Raw genomic sequence first — 21950 nt, forward strand, 5'->3', positions numbered from 1 at the left:
TAAACTCTAGCACCTTGTGGCAAAACCCTAGTCACTCTGCCCTAGTTATGTCTCTGAGCAATGGGCCCAATGATGTCTGCCATTGAAGGAAGAACCTAGCTTGGAAAGCACGTGGCCATATTTGGCGCTAGTTGCTCAGCCCCAGAAACTAATTATGCCATTTAGGCAAAACAAAGCTGTGATTTATATTAGAGAGAGTGTCCACATTGACTGTATTGCACATACATAAAGTATTAGAATAGTGGACATGCTCTACACCATGGGCAAAAATAGAACAACATCGCAAATAGGGAACCTTAATAATCTCCCCCAAAGCTAGCAAATGTCAAAGAAGGCCATTCTCGCTTCTATCTGAGCTTACTTGTCCTTGTGTTCAGCACAGTAAAGAACACAGTAAAAAACACTGACACATAAATTCAGAGCAGTTGGCTTTGATTCAGCATTCCATGAACATTTGCTAAGTACCTACTGTGTATATATTAGGGGTTGAGTTTCTACAAGAGAAAATAATACATAGTCTGTCTTCCCGAGGACTACGAAATAGTAGGGTCCCTAAGAAAGAAAGAGAAGGCCAGAAGTGGTTCCCATTTGGGCAGAGTATTATTTATTCTGCTTGTTTGAAGTTGGAGCTAACAGTCCCAGTAGTTCGGAGAGGCCCTTAAAGTTTCTCAGGTTATATAGGCAGGTCCTGCCCTTGGATTTAATGAAACATCTTGTGTTCCAACAGTCCAACAGTGACTAGATAGCAATACTTAAAATGGAACTCATAACTCCACTTTGCCCCTTCCCAGCCCTCTTCATTCCCATCCTGGCATATGTCTGTGTCTAAATTTATCCAGGGATCTTTGGGAATGTTGCAAAATACTCGACAGAGCTAGATTTATTTCACCTGTTAAAGGTGCAAATTCTTCTTTTGGACCAAAAGGAGTTTGTCCGAATGCCGAATTACCCTGGGCAAGGTTATTGGCCCCATCTTCATTAATGAGTGGCATAGGGGCTTCACTTTCTTTCTGTGTGGTCGGCCCTGGAGGTAGAAATACAAAGAGTGAAACAATCCTTATTCCTAAGGGGCTTACTATTTGGATTACTCTGTGCAATGCTGCCATTCATCATACCTGGGTTTAAATCATGCCTTTGACACTCAATAGTTGTGTGATTGGGAGCATACATCACTTAGCCTCTCTGATCCTATTTTATTTCTCTGCAAAAGACCAGTACACGTCCCTGTTTCAATTTATTCACTTTTTCAGATATCAGTCAATTGCCCCCTGGCTCCAGTAATCACCATTTCTGCTAACTTCTTTGTTCAAAACACTTATTTGCCATTGCTCTTGTGTATGTCTCCTACCTTATTAGAACGTAAGCACCCAGAAGCCAAGGATTGTCTGACTTCACAGAACATTTAAAAGAGGTCTCTTCCTCCATCTCTCTCTTCCTCTATCTATCTCTCCCTTCATCCCTCCCTCCATCTATCCATCCATCATATCCAACCATCCTTACCTCCTTCCATCCCTCCCTCCACCTATCCATCCCTCCATCCCTTCCTCCATCAATCTTTCCCTCCACTTATCTATCCTTCCCCTCCATCCATCTATCCATTCATCCCTCCCTCCCTCCACTCACCCCTCCCTCCACCTATCCATCCATCCCTCCATCCCTTCCTCCATCCATCCCTCCCTCCACTTATCCATGCATCCCATTCATTCATCTCCATCCATCCCCTTCATCTCTCCCTCCATTCACCCCTCCCTCCATCTATCCAATCCTCCATCCATCCCTCCCTCCACTTATCTATCCATCCCGTTCATTCATCTCCATCCATCCCCTCCATCCCTTCCTCCATCCATTCTTCCCTCCACTTATCCATCCAACCCCTCTATCCATCTATCCATACATCCCTCCCTCTCTCCCTTCATCCCTCCCTCCACCTATCCATCTATCCCTCCATCTTTCCATCTATCCATCCATTCTGTACCTCTCACGGGGTTTCTATGAAGATCAAATGAATTCATGTACACAGAGCATATTGTACACTTCAAAGTGCTATAGGGCTGCCTGGCAATAAAGTGGGCAAAATAACACTTGTACTTCCTGCTTCCCAGGGTTTTGGGGAGAAAAGCCTTTGTAAAACTGAGAAGACTATAGAAATGTGACTTGTTGAGCATTAGCTTTGCTCTCTTTCCTACTGCTATTTCTTAACAAGAAAATATTCCTTTCTTGTTCCCCTCCTGGAAGTCAGACTAGCAATTTGCTTGATCATGAAAAATAATACCTTCCATTTGCATAGTGCTTTTTAACTATTCAAAGTACTTTCAGCTCTAGGGTTTTATTATTGTAAGGAGAGGTTTCTGTATTGCACATTTCCAGTTTCTCTCTAACCCATCATTAAATCAGCAAAATGATTTCCCCCGGCACTTCCTTCCTAGCACCAGATCTACAGGGTTTCTTTTAAGAGCCCACTATTTGAGAAGCCTGGGAACTTGGGGCAGTGGGGAAATTGTAGGGTTTAGAGTCAGAGGACATGGGTTCACACCCTAGCTCTGCCACTGACTGGGTGATTTCAAATAAGTCCCTTAAGTCTCATTGGGTCTTAGTTTCCTTACCTATAAAATGAGAGGTATTGTGGGTCAGGCTTAGCCCAGGATAGTCTGATGATTCAGGCTCGGGATTAGAGTGCAAGGAGGTACTTGTGGGTCAGAAGTGCAAAATATACAATTAAAAAGGATCCAATTTCAAGTGACTTCTGCATTCACCATAGTTATATTTGGTCCAGGGAAGACTCTTTGAAGGGTATTGGGCAGTCTCCTAAAAGCTGCAGAGCACCAGTTCTCTGATGCTGCTGGGTCCTGTCTCCATGGAGCAAGGAAGTCAGGTCAATAATTCAAGCCCTAGTCCCTTGGGCCAGACATTTTCCTTTCTGTCTTTTTTTTTACCTTTTCTTTTTATCTTAGTAACAACTTTAAGACAGAAGGGCAAGGCAAACAAAGTTAAGTGACTTACCCAGAGTCCCCCAGCTAGGAAGTGTCTGAAGTCACATTTGAACCCAGAACTTTCTGATTCCAGGTCTGGTGCTCTGTCTACTGTGCCACCTAGCTGCTCTTATACTAAACATTTAAAGTTGACCTCCTTGCCTTCTTTTTTTCAATTTTTTTATTTTTTTAATTACATGTAGAAATAGTTTTTGACGATGGTTTTCTGACATTTTGTGATTCTGTTTTCCCCCCTCTTCTCCCCTCCCCGAGGCAGTAAAAAGTCTGATATAGGTTATACCAGTGCTTTCATGCAATCTGTATTTTCAGATCCCCATGTTGTGACTAAAGACACATATACAATAAGAAAAACTCATGAAGGAAATAAAGTGAAGGATGACACGCTTTTTGATCTACAATCAGATTCCAACAGTTCTTTCTTCCTCCTTGTCTTCTTAAAGAGAAATAATTCCACTCAATATAAAACAGGTGCCCCCTTTGCCATGGTGGGATTGGACTCAGTTCATCTGTAAGGTGGGTATATTCTAACTCGAAACCTGTGAGAGATCTTTCCATAAATGGAGCCTAGAATCCCTAAAAACCAGGAGTTCTCAGCCTTTTTGTATGTCATGGACCCCTTTGGCAGGCCAGTGAGCCCTTCTCAGAATGTTTCAAAATATATGAAGGAAAAGCTAAATTTAATAAAAATGAAGATGTGGTTTTTCTTGCATCCCAATTCATGGATCTCCCAAAATCTCTTCATGGAATCAGTGGACCTCAGGTTGTAAATGGTTTTCATGCTGAAGAATAATTACCTCGTGGTCAGCCTTTCAGTGATAAGCTTCTCTGGATTATCTTGGCTCGTTGTTGGATGATACATCAGATTCCAAGTCTTTCCTTGCTTGGAAAGACCTACAGCCATGGAAAATTAGAGCTGGAAGGAACCTTAGAGATCATCTAGCCTGATGCTTTTACTTTGCAGATTGGTAAAATGAGGACCAGAGAGGGCCAATGCCTTGCCCAAGGTTACATGCCTACTTAGGAGCAAAGGTGAGACTAAATCCACATTGGTTGATTCTCGGTCAAGCATTCTTTGCACAGTACATCGTTTTCTCCAAAGTTGCTCTCCATTGACTTAGGTCTTAGGAACATGCTCTTCTTCATGATCTATTTGATGAAATCTGTCCAGGCAAAGTCCCTTCCTCAGGAGGAGGACGGATAGGCAGGAAAAAGAGCTTGAATGCCTGATGCTGATACACAAGTGGTGAAATCCATCACCAAAGAGACTCTAGCAGCTCCATGTGCATCTTTCACTAACTTACCTATCGATAGCCATCATAGCCAAAAGATGCATGGCACCTGTTTGCCCTAGACCAGGGCTTTGGAAAAAGACTCCAATTCTGTTGTCTTTTCTGTTGTATAAAAGAGGTCTAACAGCCAAAGGGGTTGGTGGAGGGCCTCTTGGACTCACCCTGTAGTCCCGGGAAGGGTTGGCTTTCTGGAACTGCTTCCATCGCCACTTTGCCTCTCATAGACCAGAACCAGCTGATTCTAGTAGCTGCTAGAGCTCACTGATGAATGTATCTTTGCATCCTTCTTGTAGGCAACTGGGTGGTACAGTAGATAAAGCACTGGAGTCAGGATTCAGATTGAGATCTCAGGGACCAGATTAAGTTGTTTTATATAGGAAATGGTTTTTAAAAATCAGTCTAGTAGGAGAGCAGCTGAGTAGCTCAGTGGATTGAGAACCAGGCCTGGAGACAAAGATCCTGGGTTCAAATCTTGCCTTAGACACTTCCCAGCTGTGTGACCCTGGGCAAGTCACTTAACCCCCATTGCCTAGCCTTACCACTCTTCTGCCTTAGAACCAATCCACAGTATTAAATAAATGAATAAATAAATAAAAATTTAAAAAAGAACCAATCCACAGCACTAAATAAATAAATAAACAAACAAATAAATAGATAGATAAATGAAAATTAAAAAAAGAACCAACCCACAGTATTGATTCTAAGGTGGAAGGTAAAGGTTTTTAAAAAATCAATCTAGTAGACATAAAACCTGATTGATCTGGGTTTATTTTTTTATTTTGAATATTTTCCCTAGTTACATATTTCATGTTCCTTCCCTCTCCCCCAAACCCCCTAACCCCCCTTAGCCGATGCACAATTCCACTGGGTTTTACATGTATCATTGGGTGATCTTGGTTTAAATCCTGCCTCTGACACATATTTTCTCTGTGACTTGGCGAATCACTCCTCAGTGTTCCCAACTACTCTCTTGAGATGGTAAGTTAAAGGCAAGTTGCAGATCTGCATTAGAGAAGGGAGTTTCCACTCTGGGAGTTACCCACAGGAATGACACAAATAAAATTTATATTGTATTTTACGGTTTGCAAAACACTTTAGATTATCTCATGTGATCCTTACAATAACCTTCTCAGGTAGATACGGAAGGTTTCTGTATCTGCTATGATAAATACAGATATTTATCTCATTTTGTAACTGAGGCAGACAGAGGTTAAATGACTTGCCCAGGGTTACACAATTAGTAAGTGCCCAAGTTACTCTATTATAGTTCTGGATGACCCCTCCCCCCTTTAAAAGTGCTAAGGGCAAGACGGGGTAACCAGGTGGTGTAGTGGAGAGAGTGCTAAGACCTTGACAAATCCAGCTTCAGACACTTACTAGCTATGTGACTCTGGGCATGTCACTTAACCCTGTTTGCCTCAGTTTCCTCATCTGTAAAATGAGACGGAGAAGGAAAGGGTGAATCACTCTGGCATCTTTGCCAAGAAAATCCCAAATGGGGTTATGAAAGAGCCAGACACAACTGAAAACCCCCTGAACAAAACAAAAGGGCATGGAGCACATTGGGCTCATGGATGGATTCCAGCTACAAAGCTCTGGTCCTTGATTGCTTACAGTCAAGCTGTTTTAAAGCTTGAATATCTCATTGTGTGTATCTAGGAGGGTTTTCCCCGCTCTGAGCTGGAAGGAGATTGGTAAAGAATGTACTCGATGCGATAAATAGCTACAGTAAACCTAAGCACGAGCATCGGGAAGGGAGATCTCTGCTTTTCACAATGGCAGTCGAGATTTGAGCACAGCTCAATTTGGACTTAGGAGAATGAGAGAGCTTGGAGTTCAAGGGGGACACACAGGAGATTCACAGCACAGCCTTCCCCTCAAGAGCCATTCACAGCAGACCAGACTGGAGAGTTGAGAAGGCGGAGATGACATTCTAGGCTCCGACAGTTCAGCTTGTTCCCCCACAAAGACAAGTAACAACTTCCCTACCAGTGGGGAGGACAGCAAGAGAATAATCCTTGAGTAGTAGGCATGAAAAGCAAGCTCTGCCCAGGGGAAATCAGCTCCAATCCATCTTGGCTTGTTTCATATGGGAAGGACCATCCAAAGTGGTAAGGAGGGGTTGCAAAGTTGGGTGCCATGTTGAATCTGTCACTCCACATTCAAATGGGACAGACCACATATAAGAAACTACATTTGTGGAAGATATTAACGGGGTAGTGGATGGCCGGTGATCGGGAAGGGAAGGCTTGTTTGCCTTAGATCAGTGCATTTGAGAAATGTTTCAGCTCCCTTTACCCTTGAAAATAAAACAATGGAACCTTCAATGTTGGGGCCACAAAGAATGGAGCCACAGTTCTGAGAAGGGTTGAGTTTCCTACAACTATCACTCGAATCTGCTTTGTTTCTCAGGCACCAGAATCTGGCTAGATGCAAGTGGCTGATGAAACTGAATAACACACGTATTCTTGTCATGTGTCCATCGCTGATGGTTTTTATATTATTTAGCTAAATCCAAGGGGGAAGGGGAATGGAGGAAGAGAATAAGCATTTATATATAATACCTACTATGTGCCAAACACTGCGTTAAGCACTTTACATGCTCTTATTGGAGCCATACAATAACTCTGTAAGGAAGTAGCTATTGTTATTCCTATTTTACAATTGTGGAAACCAAGGCAAAGAGAGGTTAAATCACAGAGTTAGTCTCTGAGGCTGGATTTGAACTTGGATCTTTCTTAATCCAAGCCTGTGGTTCTATCCACTGCACCATCTATGTGCAAAGCATTCTGAGTATAAAGACAAAAATGAAATCGTTCTTGCCTTCAAGGAGCTTATATTCTATTGATCGGAAAACATATTAAAGCATCACCCTTTCCTAATAACCATATGATTCCAATTCCAAGGTTTACAGCAGAGATGTGCCAGTACATATGCCTTCCTGCCTGCCCCCTTCCAGTATAGAGAGCATTGTGGCTTACCTGGCAGTGGGTGAATTCCCTGAGGTTCTCCCTGTCCACTGTCAAACCTAAGTGTAGATGGTTACCCAGAGTGACGAGCTAGTTGGCCTCTTCCACCATGAAGCTGTTAATTCTTGACATCTCTCTCTCATCAAACCCTATAGCCAGAGTGACCAAGTTTGAGCTCTACAATGTCACACACATTGCCTTCCTCCATTCACACAGCCACCAAGCTAGTTAAAGCTTTCCTTCCATGGACAACAATAGCCTCCTATTTGGATTCCCTGATATAACCCTCCCCTCTTCCAATCCATCTTCCACTTATCACTGCCAAAGTGCACATCTGAACACGCCTCCCCCTTATTTAAAAAATTCTAATGGCTCCCTATTACTTCTAAGATGAGAGGATGGCAGGATTATAGATTTAGAGTTGGAAGGGACCATGGAGGTCACCAAATGCAATCCACTCATTTCACATGTAAGGAAATTGAGGGAAAGAGAAATGAGGTCATTGGCCAAGAGTCATACAGGTAGTAAATGTCTGGGGCTAGATTTGAAGTCAGATCTTCCTAACACTAGGCTCAGTTCTCTATCCACTGAACCAACTGACTTGGCCAAGGTCACACAGCTAGTGTCTGAGGCTGGACTTGAACTCAGGTCTACCTTACTCCAAGTCCATGGCTCTATCTACTGCACCTCTGAAGCCTCTTTAAAATGTAGACTTCTCTGTTGCCATTCAAGGCTATTCATCTTCTTCCTTCTCTTAACACACTCTACATAGTCCAGCCATACTATGCTACTTGTTACTCAGTGCCTTACCTCCTCTCTCCGTACCTTTGCACTGACTGGACCTTATGCCTGGCACATAGTAAGTGCTTAATTAATTCTTATTGGTTAACTGATCCTCAATGGCAGCTCTGGGGCCCAGAGAGTAGGAGATACAACTCCATGCTGCTCAAGTCTGTCACGCCTTCATCTCATTACCGTTATGTTATCTTCAAAGCCTTAAGCAAGATTTAAGAATTCTGAGGCTGTCTGTGTTACTTTGTTCCTTGAAATAAAGAACCAGAATCTGTTCCCAGGGTCTTAAGCTGAAGAGCTAATCGGGACTCTAGAGATCATCTAGAAAAGGGGCATTTGCCCCAAGTCAGAGAGAACAATGACTTCCCCCAAAGTCACACAGCAAGGGAATGTTAGCATTGAGATTCGAATTCATGACTCCAAAGTCCCTCCCAGGCTGCTGGAGACATGAACTCCACTGATCGCCCCTAATTACAATATCAAGTTTTTCCAATGTCCCATGAAGCACTTTTCTGAGAAAGTATATGGCAAATCAATTAACCAAAGGGTAGGAGTCTCTCCTTTTATTACCAGCCCCTCCGAAAGGATCATTATGAACAACCAGCTGCCTTATATTCCTTTCTCTCATGGAAACCAAGGTAGGCTGGACCCAATGCCATCTTGCTTGCTGGCAGGGAGAGTACTCGATGTTCTAAGTGAAGTCTGGAAGGTCCTGTGCTTCCCACACTTGGGCAAATAGCAGGACAAGGGCTGCAGAAGACCCTTCTTGGGTTCCCAGGTTTTATTCCTCGCTTTGGGTTCTTTGGAAGCTGGCTGACACCCAGCTCACTACTCTGCAATGGGGAGGGTTGCCTGGTCCTGAGAGGGGAAGGGAACAAGCATTCTTATATAGTGCTATTATGTGCCAGGCATTGTGCTAAGTGCTTGACAGATGATCTCAGCTGATGCTCACAACCCTGTGAAGAAGATGCTATTATGATCTTCATTTTATATTCGAGGAAACAGAGGCAAATTGGTTAAGTGACTTGTCCAGGGTCACACAACTAGTTACTTGTCTGAGGTCAGATTTGAGTGCAGGAAGAGGAAACTTCCTGACTAAAGGCTCAGTGCTCTGTTCACTCCTCTACCTAGCTACCTCTGATAGGGTCTGCTTGGTAATAACATGATGGGGTAAGGGGAAGAGAGAAGGGACATTTGAAAACCACTAAAAAGCCAGCTTTTTAAAGGCAGAGACAGCTTTTCCTTTTACATTTCATCCAGAGCACTTAGCATAGTGCCTGGCATGGTATTAACACTTAATAAATGGATTGATTTCCAGGATCCGTTCAGATCAGCTTGGTTTCACATTTAGAAGTAGCTGAGTGGCATATTGAATGGACGGTTGAGCCTTCAAATCCTTCCTCAGACACTTATTAGCTGTGTGACCCTGGGCAAGTCACTAGCCTCTGCTTGCCTCAGTTGTCTCAACTGTGAAACAGAATTAGTATCTTCCTCTTGTGAGTCTCAGACGAGATACCTGTAAAGTGCCTAGCATGGGTCCTTAGTGAATGCTAGCTCCTTCCTTCCTTCCTTCCCTCCCTCCTTCCCTCCCTCCCTTCCTCCCTCCTTCCTTCCTTCCTTCCTGAGATGGCAGCTCACTCATGTCTGCTTGTCCACGATCACCCCTTAGCCTTCCCCTGGGGCTGCACACAATGGGCTGGGAGCCTTCCTTGCTTTCTCTTGACATTGTAGAGATACTAATGAATCACCCAGACTGCCCTGGTTATCCCTCATTCTTCCCACTTGACTGGTCCATTTTTTTCTGTTCATTTATTTCTTTGGTGACATTCATTACTTTGATGACATACTTTCCAGTTCTTAGGTTCGTTTGGGATGAATTGTATCCTGTTGATAGCACACCAAGTGCCTTCCATTGTCCCCTGGGTTACGGGTCTACTTCTAATAAAGTGAAAAAGTAAAAACTGTCTCTGCTGTCCCCTCTCTCCTTCTTCACTCACCAAGTCATAACCAAGCAGGTCCTTTTGAGGGTAGCCAGCTAGGTGGAGAAGAATAGGGCATTGAGCCGTTAGTGAGGAAGACTCATCTTCCTGCATTCAAATCTGACCTCAGACAATCTACTGGGGTGACCCTGGGCAAGTCACTTAACCTGTTTGCTTCCATTTCCTCAATTGTGGCTGGCTAGAAATGCACTTTCCTTGCCTCTGCCTCTGTTTCTCTTTTCCTTTAAGATTTAGCTCAGTCACCATCAACATGAAGTCTTTCTTCCTTCTTTCTACCCATAATACCTCATAATGGGCTACTTTGAATATATCTATTAATTCTAGATTTGTATTGCATATATTTATATAGGAATTTGCTTCCCTTAGAACATACACTCATTTTTAGTAGGGAAATGAAGATGCATTTATTAAGTACATACTGTGTGTTGGGCCCTGGGCTAAGTACTTTACAATGATCTCATTTGATACTAAGGATTATTCTATTCTTTATATTTGTATTTTCAGTATGCAGCCCAGTGCCTGGCACACAGTAGGCACTTCCTTCTCATTGACGGACTTGCAGCCCTACAACGACCTCTAAAAACCTAAAAGTGAGTTCAGTGAGTTATTTTGTTCAATCTATTTCTAAAGCCTAGAAATGCCTATTTCTATCAATCTAAATTCTACCTGTGCTCCTCTACCATGCTTCCCCCTTGGCCATTTTCCTGCCATATGTCATAGGAAAACAAAACCAAAAAAACCCTCTTCCTAACAATTAGAGCTCCTCCAAAGTGGAGGGAGTTGCCTTGGCTGGTGTGCTGGTGAATGTTTAACCACCAGCTCTCTGGGGAAAAAATATACACACACTACAATTTTAAGGTTAATTATTTATTAGCTAATTAAGTTTAATTATTAAAATTTTCTCTTAAGCCTAGACAACTGACAGAACAATACCTCATACTGAAAAACTGACAATCGGTTCTTCAACCCGGCCCCAAGATCTCTCTGGTTCCTCCTCAAATGAGGTCTTTAAAAAAGCTGAACATCACTCCGGAGGCATGTTGCGGAAGGGATCCATTTTCAGGTGCAAGTCAGTCAGAAATCCCTTACTAAGTGCCTACTATGTGCTAGGCACTGTGCTACGTGCAAGGCATACAATGAAATGCAAAAAAAAAAATTGTTCCTGTCCTCAAAGGAACTCACATTCTAATGAGGAAGACAGCGAGAAAATGATGTACAAGATATATAAGAGGTGAAAGGAAAGGCAATCTCAATTGGAATAAACAGCCTTGGAAGTCCCTTCACTGAAACTAATTCTGTGAAGTTAGTCCTTCTCTTTAGGTCCTCAGTAGTAAGAACTGTCTTGAATGTGGAAAATCTGCTCTGATGTACTACGTGGTCTTGGACCTAAACTCTGTCCAAGCTTTTGTTTTTTAATCTGTAAAATGGGGAAAGTAATACTTCCAATACCTAACTCACAGGGGTGTTGGGAGCTAAAAGCTGTAAATACACCTTCTGAAAAAGGAGGTGGTTAGACAAGATGATCTCTAAGCACCTTTTCAATTTTATGAGTTTATTTATAAAGCAAAGGAACGGTCTCTGTGTCTATGCCAAAGGGATGGGTTCACCCTTAAGGAATAAACTTCAGAAAGCATTACTAGTGACCGCCGCTTCTCCAGGCTTTGCAGGGGTTTAATGAGAACAGAATGGAAACTGGATTGGTGATGAGTGCCATGTTGAACTCTTCTTTAGTGGCTGCAAGAATCATCCCAAAATAACAGGCACAGGAGGCACAGCAAGTGAGAGACGACAGAGTGCCACGGAAAGAATGTCAGCTCAGGAGATCAGGAGACAGACGACCTGAGTCTGCATCTGTGTGCTGCTTTTTTACTAATTTGTTCAGTCTTGGACAACTTTCTTGACTTTCCTTCGCCTCAGTGGGGTGACTTATGAGACTGGGTGAGTGGAACTTTGTGGTCTTTAAAGTCCCTTCCAGCTCTGCCATTTCTAGGATGCCAGAATCTATATTTGAATCCTCGGTGCTTAGTGGAGTGGCTGGTCCAAGATGAATGATAAATGCCTTCGGATGTATTGCTACAATCTATGTATTTGGGGTATTTGCTAAGTAAAGCTTATATATCATATATAATTAAATAGGATTTGGGTTTTGGTTTTAAAAGATCACTCTATTACAAAAATGAATAATATGGAAGTAGGTTTTGAGTGATAATACATGTATAAACCAGTGGAATTGCTTGTTGGCTCTGGGAGGGGGGAGGGAAGAGGAGAGGGAGACAATATGAATCATGTAACCATGGAAAAATATTTAAAAATAAATAAGTTAATGACATATATGTATAAAATCAAGACTCACTCATGGGGGCAACTGGGTGGCTCAGTGGTTAGAAAGCTAAGTCTAGAGACAATGGAAGGTCCTGGGTTCAAATCTGACCTCAGATATTTCCTAGCTATGTGACCCTGGGCAAATCACTTAACCCCAACTGCCTAGCCCTTACTGCTCTTCTGCCTTAGGATCAATTCTAAGAAAGAATTAAAAAAAAAGAGTCAGTAATGGTCCCATGCTATTAAAGAATCTTATACAGCTTTATTAAATAAAACAAGTAGAAATGCTCATATGTACATCCAAGTTGTCAGTTTCAAGCTCATGTAGTACACAAGGCACAATTCTTCCTTCCTTATGCAATGGAAAATAAATTATATAACCTCACTTTGAAGGATTAGGGGGACATCACACCGCCTTCTCAATGGTTAATTACATAATATATTTTTTTAAAAAGACAACAAACAGTGTCACAGACTGTCACTGTATAAATCCACAGCTCCAGGGTGGGGGGACCCACAAGATCGTCTCATATATTTGGAAGTTTTTCTCTTGAAAAAGGGCAAGTGGATTTTCTGACTGTGGTGAAAAATCTGTTTACTTCTGTTTTCAGGAGGGCCATTGCCCACTCAGCCAATGGTCACCACTCAGTGGACCAAACCTACCTTGGCCATGTTTTAACTCATAGTCTCAAGGGTCTGGAGGTCCATTTCTGAGAGCCTTATGTGGATAACTAAGAAGGAAGTTTCCTCCAGGAAAGAGTTAATGTTTCAGTCTTCTGAATGATGTTCTATTTTATTGCTGGGGTAGGTGGGGGCACCGTACTGCCTCCTTCATACCCCACCAACATCCCTAACCCTCTCTCAATCTCCCCATTGTTTCCTCAAACTTTCCAGCCATTATCTTCTTCACAAGTAGCTTCTGAGGGCTTCCTCCATCTTCCCCCACCCCATCTTGTCCCTTGGTCTAGAAGAGCTCAGTGCATTTTGTAGAGAGGCCGGCAAATCCCAGATTCACTCAAATGAGATTAGCTAGAGGACTCTCAGACAAAGGATGATCATCCTTTTTACAGTGGAGAAAGACAGAGGCTCAATGTTTGCTGAGGTACTTGGACGTCTAAAAAAACAAATTTAAAACACACAACCACAACTTTGTCTTAACAGGACAAAACAGCAACTTGAAAAAATGAAAAATCAAAAGCCCCTAACACGTCTCATCCTTCTGATGAAGAGTGTTTTCTGAATATGAATGCACCATCCTTGAGCGAAAAAGAGGCCAACTAAACTCTCTAGCATGAGATGTCTGCTACACAGAGTAAGAGCCATGGTGGTAGACAAAAGTCACCACGTTAATACTTATCCCCCCCCCTCTTTTTTTTTTTTAACATAGAAGACAGACACTATTCACATTTGCAAAAGAAAATAAATGCCCATTTCCAAGTGATAATTCGGAATCACATTGTAAGGCTAAAATATTGAGAGCACCCAGTAAGGCAGTGCATTCCTGAGTCTTTCTGACACTTCGATGTAGACTCAAAAAGAAAAATTGGGGCCTTCAGAACACAGGACATTCACATTATTTTTTTACATTTTACCATTTCCCTTACTTAACAACCATGCTAAGAGGGAATTAGTTTTCACAGGGAGAAAATGAAATGCAAAAACAGCCCCTTCCCCAAGGCCTATGGCCCCACCACATTAGATTAGCTTTTAGCCTTCTCTATCAGACTTTAAATGAAGCCTCAAACTGTCCCCCAGCAAGCAGGATAGCACAATTTTGGGGACATGAGAAAAAGGAGCAGTATGTCCAGAAACCCTGAGTAACCTGTGCCTAAAACCAAAGGCTGAGGCAGCGAGTTTCCAGGATTTCAAGAACCTATGGGTACATGGGAAAGAACTATGTTTTTTTGTTTGTTTGTTTGTTTTTTAAGAAGCCTGAGTTAAAACCCAGAACTATCAAATCCAGACTTGCATGAGATCCAGTGAGATTTATGCCACGCTTGTTGGGATGTCTCCAGAGTGAATGCATTTATCTGTTATTAATAAAGGCACTAAAGTCTTTTGATGTTTTTCCCGAATGGTCATTCTCTCTGTGGCCAGTTTCTTTCTTCGGACTCTAATGGGAGGCATAATCAGGGCTCCAGAGCCTGGAGGGTGGGCTGGTTTTTCGATTGTGGGGCAGGGTGCTAAAAGACATCGGAGCGGGAGCAATGAAACCTAGGATGGAAAGAGAAGACAGGCAGTGATGGAAAGAGAGACTTGCTGCACCAGCCACAGAAACTCAGAGGTTGAAAGGAATCAGTTGCTGAAAATTGTGTTTCACTAATAGAACTTTTCCTGAGTCATTTTTTTTATCACTTGAAAAATTAGATGGTTTTTCCACATCCCTCCATAACCTCATGAATTTATGGCATGATGAAATGTCCAGGCAGTATATGTACATGGAAATTCAGCTCATGTAAATAAAAAATGTGATATCATTACCTTAGGCTTCATTTAATTCATGAGATCTGACAGGACATAATTTAATAGAATGTTGTTTCATACCCAGAGCATATCCTGAGATGGCTTCTCCCCATTCCTCCGTTACAGAGTTGCTAATTCCAAACAGGAGCGAATTCCTCTGCTCATTTGGAATGACTAGACCAGGAGCCAGGAGATCTGGGTTCTGGTTCCAGTTCTACCACTAACCTGCTATGCGCCTGGGGGCAAGTCCCTTTCTAGAACTCAGTTTCCTTATCTCTAAAGTGCCCATAAGCACTTGTTATAGTACTTTGCACACAGTGGTTGCTTAATAAATGTTGGTTGGATTCATCAGATTTCTGAGGTTGGAACAGATGGCCTCAAAGGTTCCTTCCAGATTTAACAGTTGTAATTCTGTGACTCTCTTCTCTTGACCTCCCTGACTGTCTGGATTTTGGCTGTGATTTAGTGCTGCAGTGTTCTGGAGCTAATGAGCCCAGTTCATGGCTGGTCAATGAAGTCTGAATTCATTAACTACCCACTAAGAATCATTCTCTCCAGCCCACAGGAACAATGAAAGAAAGCCTGAACATTGTCATTTAGAATCACCTGAGTATTAGGTCTGTAGGGGTTTTAATGTGGTGTCTGAGAACTTGAGTTTTAAAGCTATTTTGATAACTCACTTTCAATCTATTTTTTTTGGTAATCCTGTGTATTTCATTTTACACTTAAAAACATTATTCTGAGAAAGGATCCACAGACATCAGAAGACGGCTAAAAAGGATCATGACCCGAAGATTAAGAACACTGGTTCTCTTCTTCATTTTACAGATGGTGAAAGTGAGAGAAGGAAAAAAGGGAAGTAACTTGCTAAAGGTCATACAGAACTAGTGGCAGGGTTGGGATGAGACTCCAGACTTCTTGGCTTCTAATTGTCTTTGTGTTATATTATGTTGGAAAGAAGCCAGAGAACTGAACCAAATTTCATTTTGTTCCAGGGGAAAACAATCTAGATGTAGCAACGTTGGGGCTTCAACATTTACTGGCACTGCCAAGCATTTTGCCAATTCATTTAAGAAAGATTCTGAGAAAGGCTCCTCTGCCAACATTGAGAGTTCCTCATGAGACTCGGCCAGTGCCATGGGGTACCTTATGAGTACAAGGCACACATGTCTTCAGCGAGTCTTCCAGGAAGGCTGACTTAAATATAATCACCCATCATGGCTGCTTCCAGTGTGTGCTCAGAAGCCGTCCGTTGTCCCTGATCATTTCTCAACAGTCATAATCCACACCAGCTCAGTCAAGGAAGGTGTCAGATTTCACTCGACCCATCAGCATTTTTCATTTTTCTGCCTTTCATAGTGACTTTTCAAGGAATTAACTGAATTTCATCATTTGCATTGATTCATCTAGTTCATCTAGTTCCAACCTTTCATCTTCCAGATGAAAAAACTGAGGCTAATTGAGGCCAGTCAGCCAACAGATATTTATTAAGCATCTACTATGTGCCAGGCACTGTGCCAAACACTGAGGATACCAGGAAAAGAACAGTCCCTTCTCTCATGGAGCTCCCAGTCTAATGAGGGCAGAGTGCACGCACAGAACTATACACAAACAAGATCAAGAATGAATCAGTTCGAGGGGAAGCCTTAGAGGGATGGTACTACGATTAGGGAGGACTGAGAAAGGGGGGACTTTAGCTAAGACTTGAAGGAAGACAAGAGTAGTTAGTGGCACTACACCAAAGGATTTGAAGATCTCCTGACATTGCTTGGGTGTATCAGTCCACCATCCTAGAGAGGCATTCTAGAGTTGTAGATAAAGGTCAAAACTTAAGAGTTAGGAAGTCTCCAGTTTGAATCCCTTTTCAGATACTTACAAGCTGTGTGACCTTGGACAAGCCATTCAACTTTTGATTGCCTCTGTTTCCTCATATGTAAAGTGGTGATAATACTATTTACCTCTTATGCTGAGGTTCAAATGTAAAGCATTTTTAGATTCACAATTGTTGGTTGTTACTATTATTTTTTTTTAAACCCTTATACTTCGGTGTATTGTCTCATAGGTGGAAGATTGGTAAGGGTGGGCAATGGGGGTCAAGTGACTTGCCCAGGGTCACACAGCTGGGAAGTGGCTGAGGCCGGGTTTGAATCTAGGACCTCCTGTCTCTAGGCCTGACTCTCACTCCACTGAGCTACCCAGCTGCCCCGTTACTATTATTTTTAAACAAAATACTTCCAGATGTTTTCAAATGAGCATATTGGTGACTATTAAGTAAGGTCTGGAATTGATAATCATTTTAAAAAGCACTACCAAGTATTTCTCAGGCTGTTTTAAGTGAGAGGTCTCTAATTCTCTGCTTCCCTTTTTTTAATCACTTTCAACCATTGTCAGGATGTCTGGGAGTATTTAGCGTACAATTATAACTCTAGGTTCCACTATTATCTTTCTTGCCAAAAAACCCTGAAATGAACCCCTCCAATAAAAAAGTCAAAAAGCATCAACTAAAGCAAAGAGCTAAGCTAGTTCCTTAGTTGTGGTGGTTTAAGATGACATACTTGATGATGTCATCTAGACTCTCTATGCTATAAACTCCAGGAGGGCAGGAATCCTGCCTTATCTAAATCGGGCATCTCCCCAGGACCTAGTATGATGCTCTGCATTAGGGAAGTCCTTAACAAATGGGTGCTCAATGATAGTGAATATTTCCAAGGTGACCTTTTGATGATGACCCTTTGAGTTCTCTTCCAGCCCTAAATCCAGGATCCTCATCTAATGATTTGTTTGAGAAAATAGGTGCTCTCTTTTTCTTGCAATTGCAAGCAATGTGATATATCTAAACGTGAGAATATGAGAGAGAAAGAGAGAGAGAGAGAGAGAGAGAGAGAGAGAGAGAGAGAGAGAGAGAGAGAGAGAATATAAATATGTGTGTGTTTTGCTAAAGGAGAATTTAGTTGCAGAGCAATGCTAGGTTTGTCTGTGAACAGAGCTTCTTCCACTGTGGCCATTCTGTTAGGGAAGTGTTTACTTAGGTCATCATCCCCACTATCATATTTTTTGTTTTCCCATTTACCAAACTTACATGATAGTTACTTACTATTAGGACTCTGTGAAGGGCTTGTTCTCGGGGTGAAGGCGGGGTGTGTGTTGTGTTCTTTGGGTGAGAAAACAGCATGGTAAACTGAAAGACATGCAACAGTTCATTTAGATCAGGTGGCAGGAACAGAGTACAAGCTGGGAAACATCAGAATATAATATTTTACCTATGATCATAATAGCTGTTCCTGCCAGCAGTGCAAAAAGCGTGAAGAACATGACTTGATAGGAGTCGAGGAAGTGTTGGAATAGACTGGCTCCTTCTGTGGAATCAATTGGAAAGGAAATCTCTGTTATTGTACAGATTATAAATAGTGTCCCAGCACCTTAATCTACTCAAACAAGCCTTCTCTCCCTGCCCTGGGCTCATACGCTATCTCCTTTGGGGAGACGTGCCTCATTTGAATCCCCCGATTTGTTCAGATTACGAATGGGAAGCCACGTGCGCTCTGAATGTGCCTGTCAGTGATAGCTCAGGATAGATGGAACTGCCACAGAGGCTGACACCACAGCCTAGAAATGCAAAGCAGTTTTGAAAACCTGAAGTCCTAGGTTAGATTCATGAAAAATTAGGCCATAGGAGAGGAAAACTGGCACCTTCGGGCAGCTACTAGCTGGCTGGGAAGGGATGGAAATCTTCAGAAAGAAAGAAACCAACCTTCTTGTTTGAACTGAGGGAAGGAAGAGGCATTGTGTTTGGCATCCTCCTATCTCAGACTCATCTAACTGACTTCTAAATAAAAATTATTACTCAAAAATCCTTAAGGTGCACCCTCCCACCTCTATACCATTGCTCTTAGGCAACAGAAGCAAGAGAATCCATCCAGTCCCCAAAGGCCAAAAAGTCATGGAGATGAACTTACGATGGCCAGGGCCTCCTCGCCTGTCGGTCATATAGACCACGGTGACTGGGACAGTGATGGATTGGTCCGTCATGGGGCTGGAGATGGTCAGTGTAGTAGATAAGGATCTCTGGGTAAGGACGATTGGGTCAGAGATGCTGACAGTGTAGGTGACAAAGCTGGGCAATCCATAGGACTTCTCCTTCACAAAAGCAATCACTGCTGGTGACCCAGATTTCACCTAGGGAAAGAAAAGACTTCCTTGGGAAAAAATGCAGATCTTGAAAGGCACAAAATGGCAACCTGATATTCCAGGTTGAGGTTCTATGAGGTTACAATTTCTAAGGATATTCAGATGCTTGTATTTTTTTCATCCAATAAAAAGCCCTGGATCATCATGATCATCATCATTATAATTAATAATGACGCCATAAAAGAAAGGCAATGATGGCCCAAAGGACAGCCAGCCAACTTCACAGTCAGAATGACACTGATACAACCTGCAATTGGCAGCTAGTGTCCAGGGACCTTGGTCAACTTACTTAACTTCTCAGTCCAAAGTAATTCTCTAAGAGCAACATCAAACATGGGGCAGGAGGCTGAAGGTGCTCAGAAACACTCCCATACTAGACTGACTTGGCATTGGGAAATGTTTGACGAAATAAATAAAAATACAACAGAACAAAGATAATATTTATACGTGGTTTTCTAAGTCAACTTGTGCCAGCAGGGATCCTTATGTAGTTTCCATTTGAGTCTAACACCATTGCTCTGATTCAGTTATCCTCAAGGCTGTTGCCACAGAGAGCCCTGCTTAGGCATGCTGCAAAGTGCCCCACTTCCATCCCAGTGCTGACCTTCTAAGATGTTTTGGACCAAAAACTTCTTTCACTCCATCTTTTTGTGGGTTCCACTGCTCCCAAATTTGTTTTAAGTTATATTGCTGTTGTTAGGAGGGTCATTTGGTAATGATCAGGTTAGTTAGTCTATGTCTCTTTTCTGCCTTCTTGGCCAACACCACTGCTCTATGACTAAAATTTCAGAGGAGCTGATCTTTATTTGCAAGGGAGTTTCTACATTGAGGAGCTCTTTACAGGTGAAATCAAAGATCCAGATTAAAAAAAACCCTTCCCAACTAAAAAATACATATGAAACATCCTTAATAATATCAATAATAGCTCCCATTTATTAGCTCTTTACCATTTACAAAACCTTTACTTCCCAACATTTTTCCTGACAAAATGGCAATATGAATATGTGAAATGTATTTATTAAGTGTTTACTTTTTCACACACACACTATTTATCCATGAGATTATAGTTATAGAACTTTTACATATTTGATCCTCAAAACAAACGCTGGGAAGGTTAAGCAGGAAAAGGATTATTGCCCCTATTTTGCAGCTGAGAAAACTCAGGTCTAGAGCGCCTAAATGACTTGCCATTTCAAGTTAGTAATGACGCTGCCATGATTAGAATTTAGGTCTCTGGATTCAACTTGAGACTTAAGTCTTCTGATTCTTTCTCCAACCCCATGCTGCCTCTTAATTAAGCAGCCTTTTGCTAGGGAGACATTTGGCAAATGTGAAAAATATGTTGGGCACACTGATGGATATGTCAATGCATGTAGGCATGTTGGGATGTTGGGAAAGAGTGTGGTGGTATCAATTTTTACTATTTGTATTCATATATCCCCCCCCCCCAGGCAAGAACAGATCAACCTCATTATGGTCTAATAAAGGATTGTTTTAATAATACAAAATTAATGTGAACTCTCTCAGAATAACCCCTCCAAGAAAATTCATTCATTCATTCAACATTTATTAAGGGCCTACTGTGTGCACAGCACTGGAAAGTGTGTTCCTTTTAATGGGTTGTACTTTTCCAGTATTTTCCAATGGTGATTCATTATCACTTTGGCGGTGGGCTGGTGAATTTTTCAGGTAGAGCAACTCTTGTAATATGTGTCACAGGGAAAAAGGTCCTGAATCGCTGAAATAGGGGATCCTTGAAATATTAAATCTCACATGTCTCCCAGGGATTAAATGAGATAATATGTCTAAAGCTTTCTGCATTAATTAGAGGTCTCTGGATAGAAGGATATTCTTTGATCAAGTCCAACTTTATCTTATGCAATCTTGAAGAGAAACGGACTGTATACTTCACTATGGAGGTCAGGGGAATAGGAAGGCCTTTCGTTTTCTATTCCAGTCTGATGGTATGTGTGTGTATGTTTAAGGGAATGGACCACTGCTAATTGTCCCACAAAAATCTGCCTCTTCTTCCCTTGAAGCCCCACCTCCAAACAATAAAACAGAGAACGACAAAAACAACAACAAAAAACACCAGGGAAACAGAAAGACTTAAAGGAACAGACTAACTATTAAGGACCATTTAAGGAAATGGTTTCTCCTGATATTAGATGTGATAAAGTTTAGAGGAAAGAATACTGGATTTTTCAGTTAGAAGACCTAGATTCAATCCATAGCTCCACCAGTTATTGGGTAGAGAGGTGGCACAATGGATAGAGCTTTGGGTCAGGAAGTCTTAAGTTCAAATCCAGGGTCAGATACTTCTTAGCATTGTGACTGACCCTCAGCAAGTCACTCAACCTCTGTCTCCCTCCCTCCCTCTCCCAAGGTTATTGTGAGATTCAAATGTGATAATAAAGTAAAGCTCTTACCATGGTGCCTAGCAATAGTGGGTTCTTAATAAATGCTTGTCTCCTTGTTTTCCCATGTGGTTATGGGTGAGCCATTTATCCTGATAAACTTCTATTACTTCATACGTAAAATGGGGATAGATGGTGTTTAGGCTATCTTTCTCTTGGGAATTGCTATGAGGAAAGTCCTTTGCCAACAGTAAAGCACTACACATTCAAATACATACATACATATATATCCATAGGTATGCATATAAACACATGCTAATGATAATGATGACATTCAAGAGTAATGCAACATCTATCTCTTTCCTATCTCAGAGTCTTTTGGTGGATTTTTTTTTTCTGTAGCTACTCAAGAAAGACTCACTAAATTGGACTGAAAACTACTGCAGTGGTCCATCTTACCCTTTTTAACTTGAATTTGGTCCCAGAGCAGTTTGCACAGGAGATCTGAATACTCCAAAAGGACAAATTATGATGTATAAATGTAATGCCATACTATTATGCCCTAAATTATAATAAAGAA

At 41.9% G+C, this 21950-nt stretch overlaps 1 protein-coding gene across 1 annotated transcript in view; it reads right to left on the bottom strand.

Annotated features, from left to right (window-relative positions):
- Window positions 1–12594: 12594 nt before the first annotated feature.
- Window positions 12595–21950, bottom strand: part of NUP210 (nucleoporin 210) — a 168472-nt gene continuing 159116 nt past the window's right edge. The window contains exons 35-38 of the mRNA XM_044676266.1: window positions 18782–19001; window positions 18086–18181; window positions 17920–18003; window positions 12595–14576 (exon numbers count right to left, since the gene is read on the bottom strand). Coding sequence (XP_044532201.1) covers window positions 14476–14576; window positions 17920–18003; window positions 18086–18181; window positions 18782–19001 — 501 coding nt within the window. The 3' untranslated portion in view covers window positions 12595–14475. The remainder of the gene's footprint in view (window positions 14577–17919; window positions 18004–18085; window positions 18182–18781; window positions 19002–21950) is intronic.

The sequence above is a fragment of the Gracilinanus agilis genome, chromosome 1 (assembly GCF_016433145.1).
Source record: "Gracilinanus agilis isolate LMUSP501 chromosome 1, AgileGrace, whole genome shotgun sequence".
NCBI lineage: Eukaryota > Metazoa > Chordata > Mammalia > Didelphimorphia > Didelphidae > Gracilinanus > Gracilinanus agilis.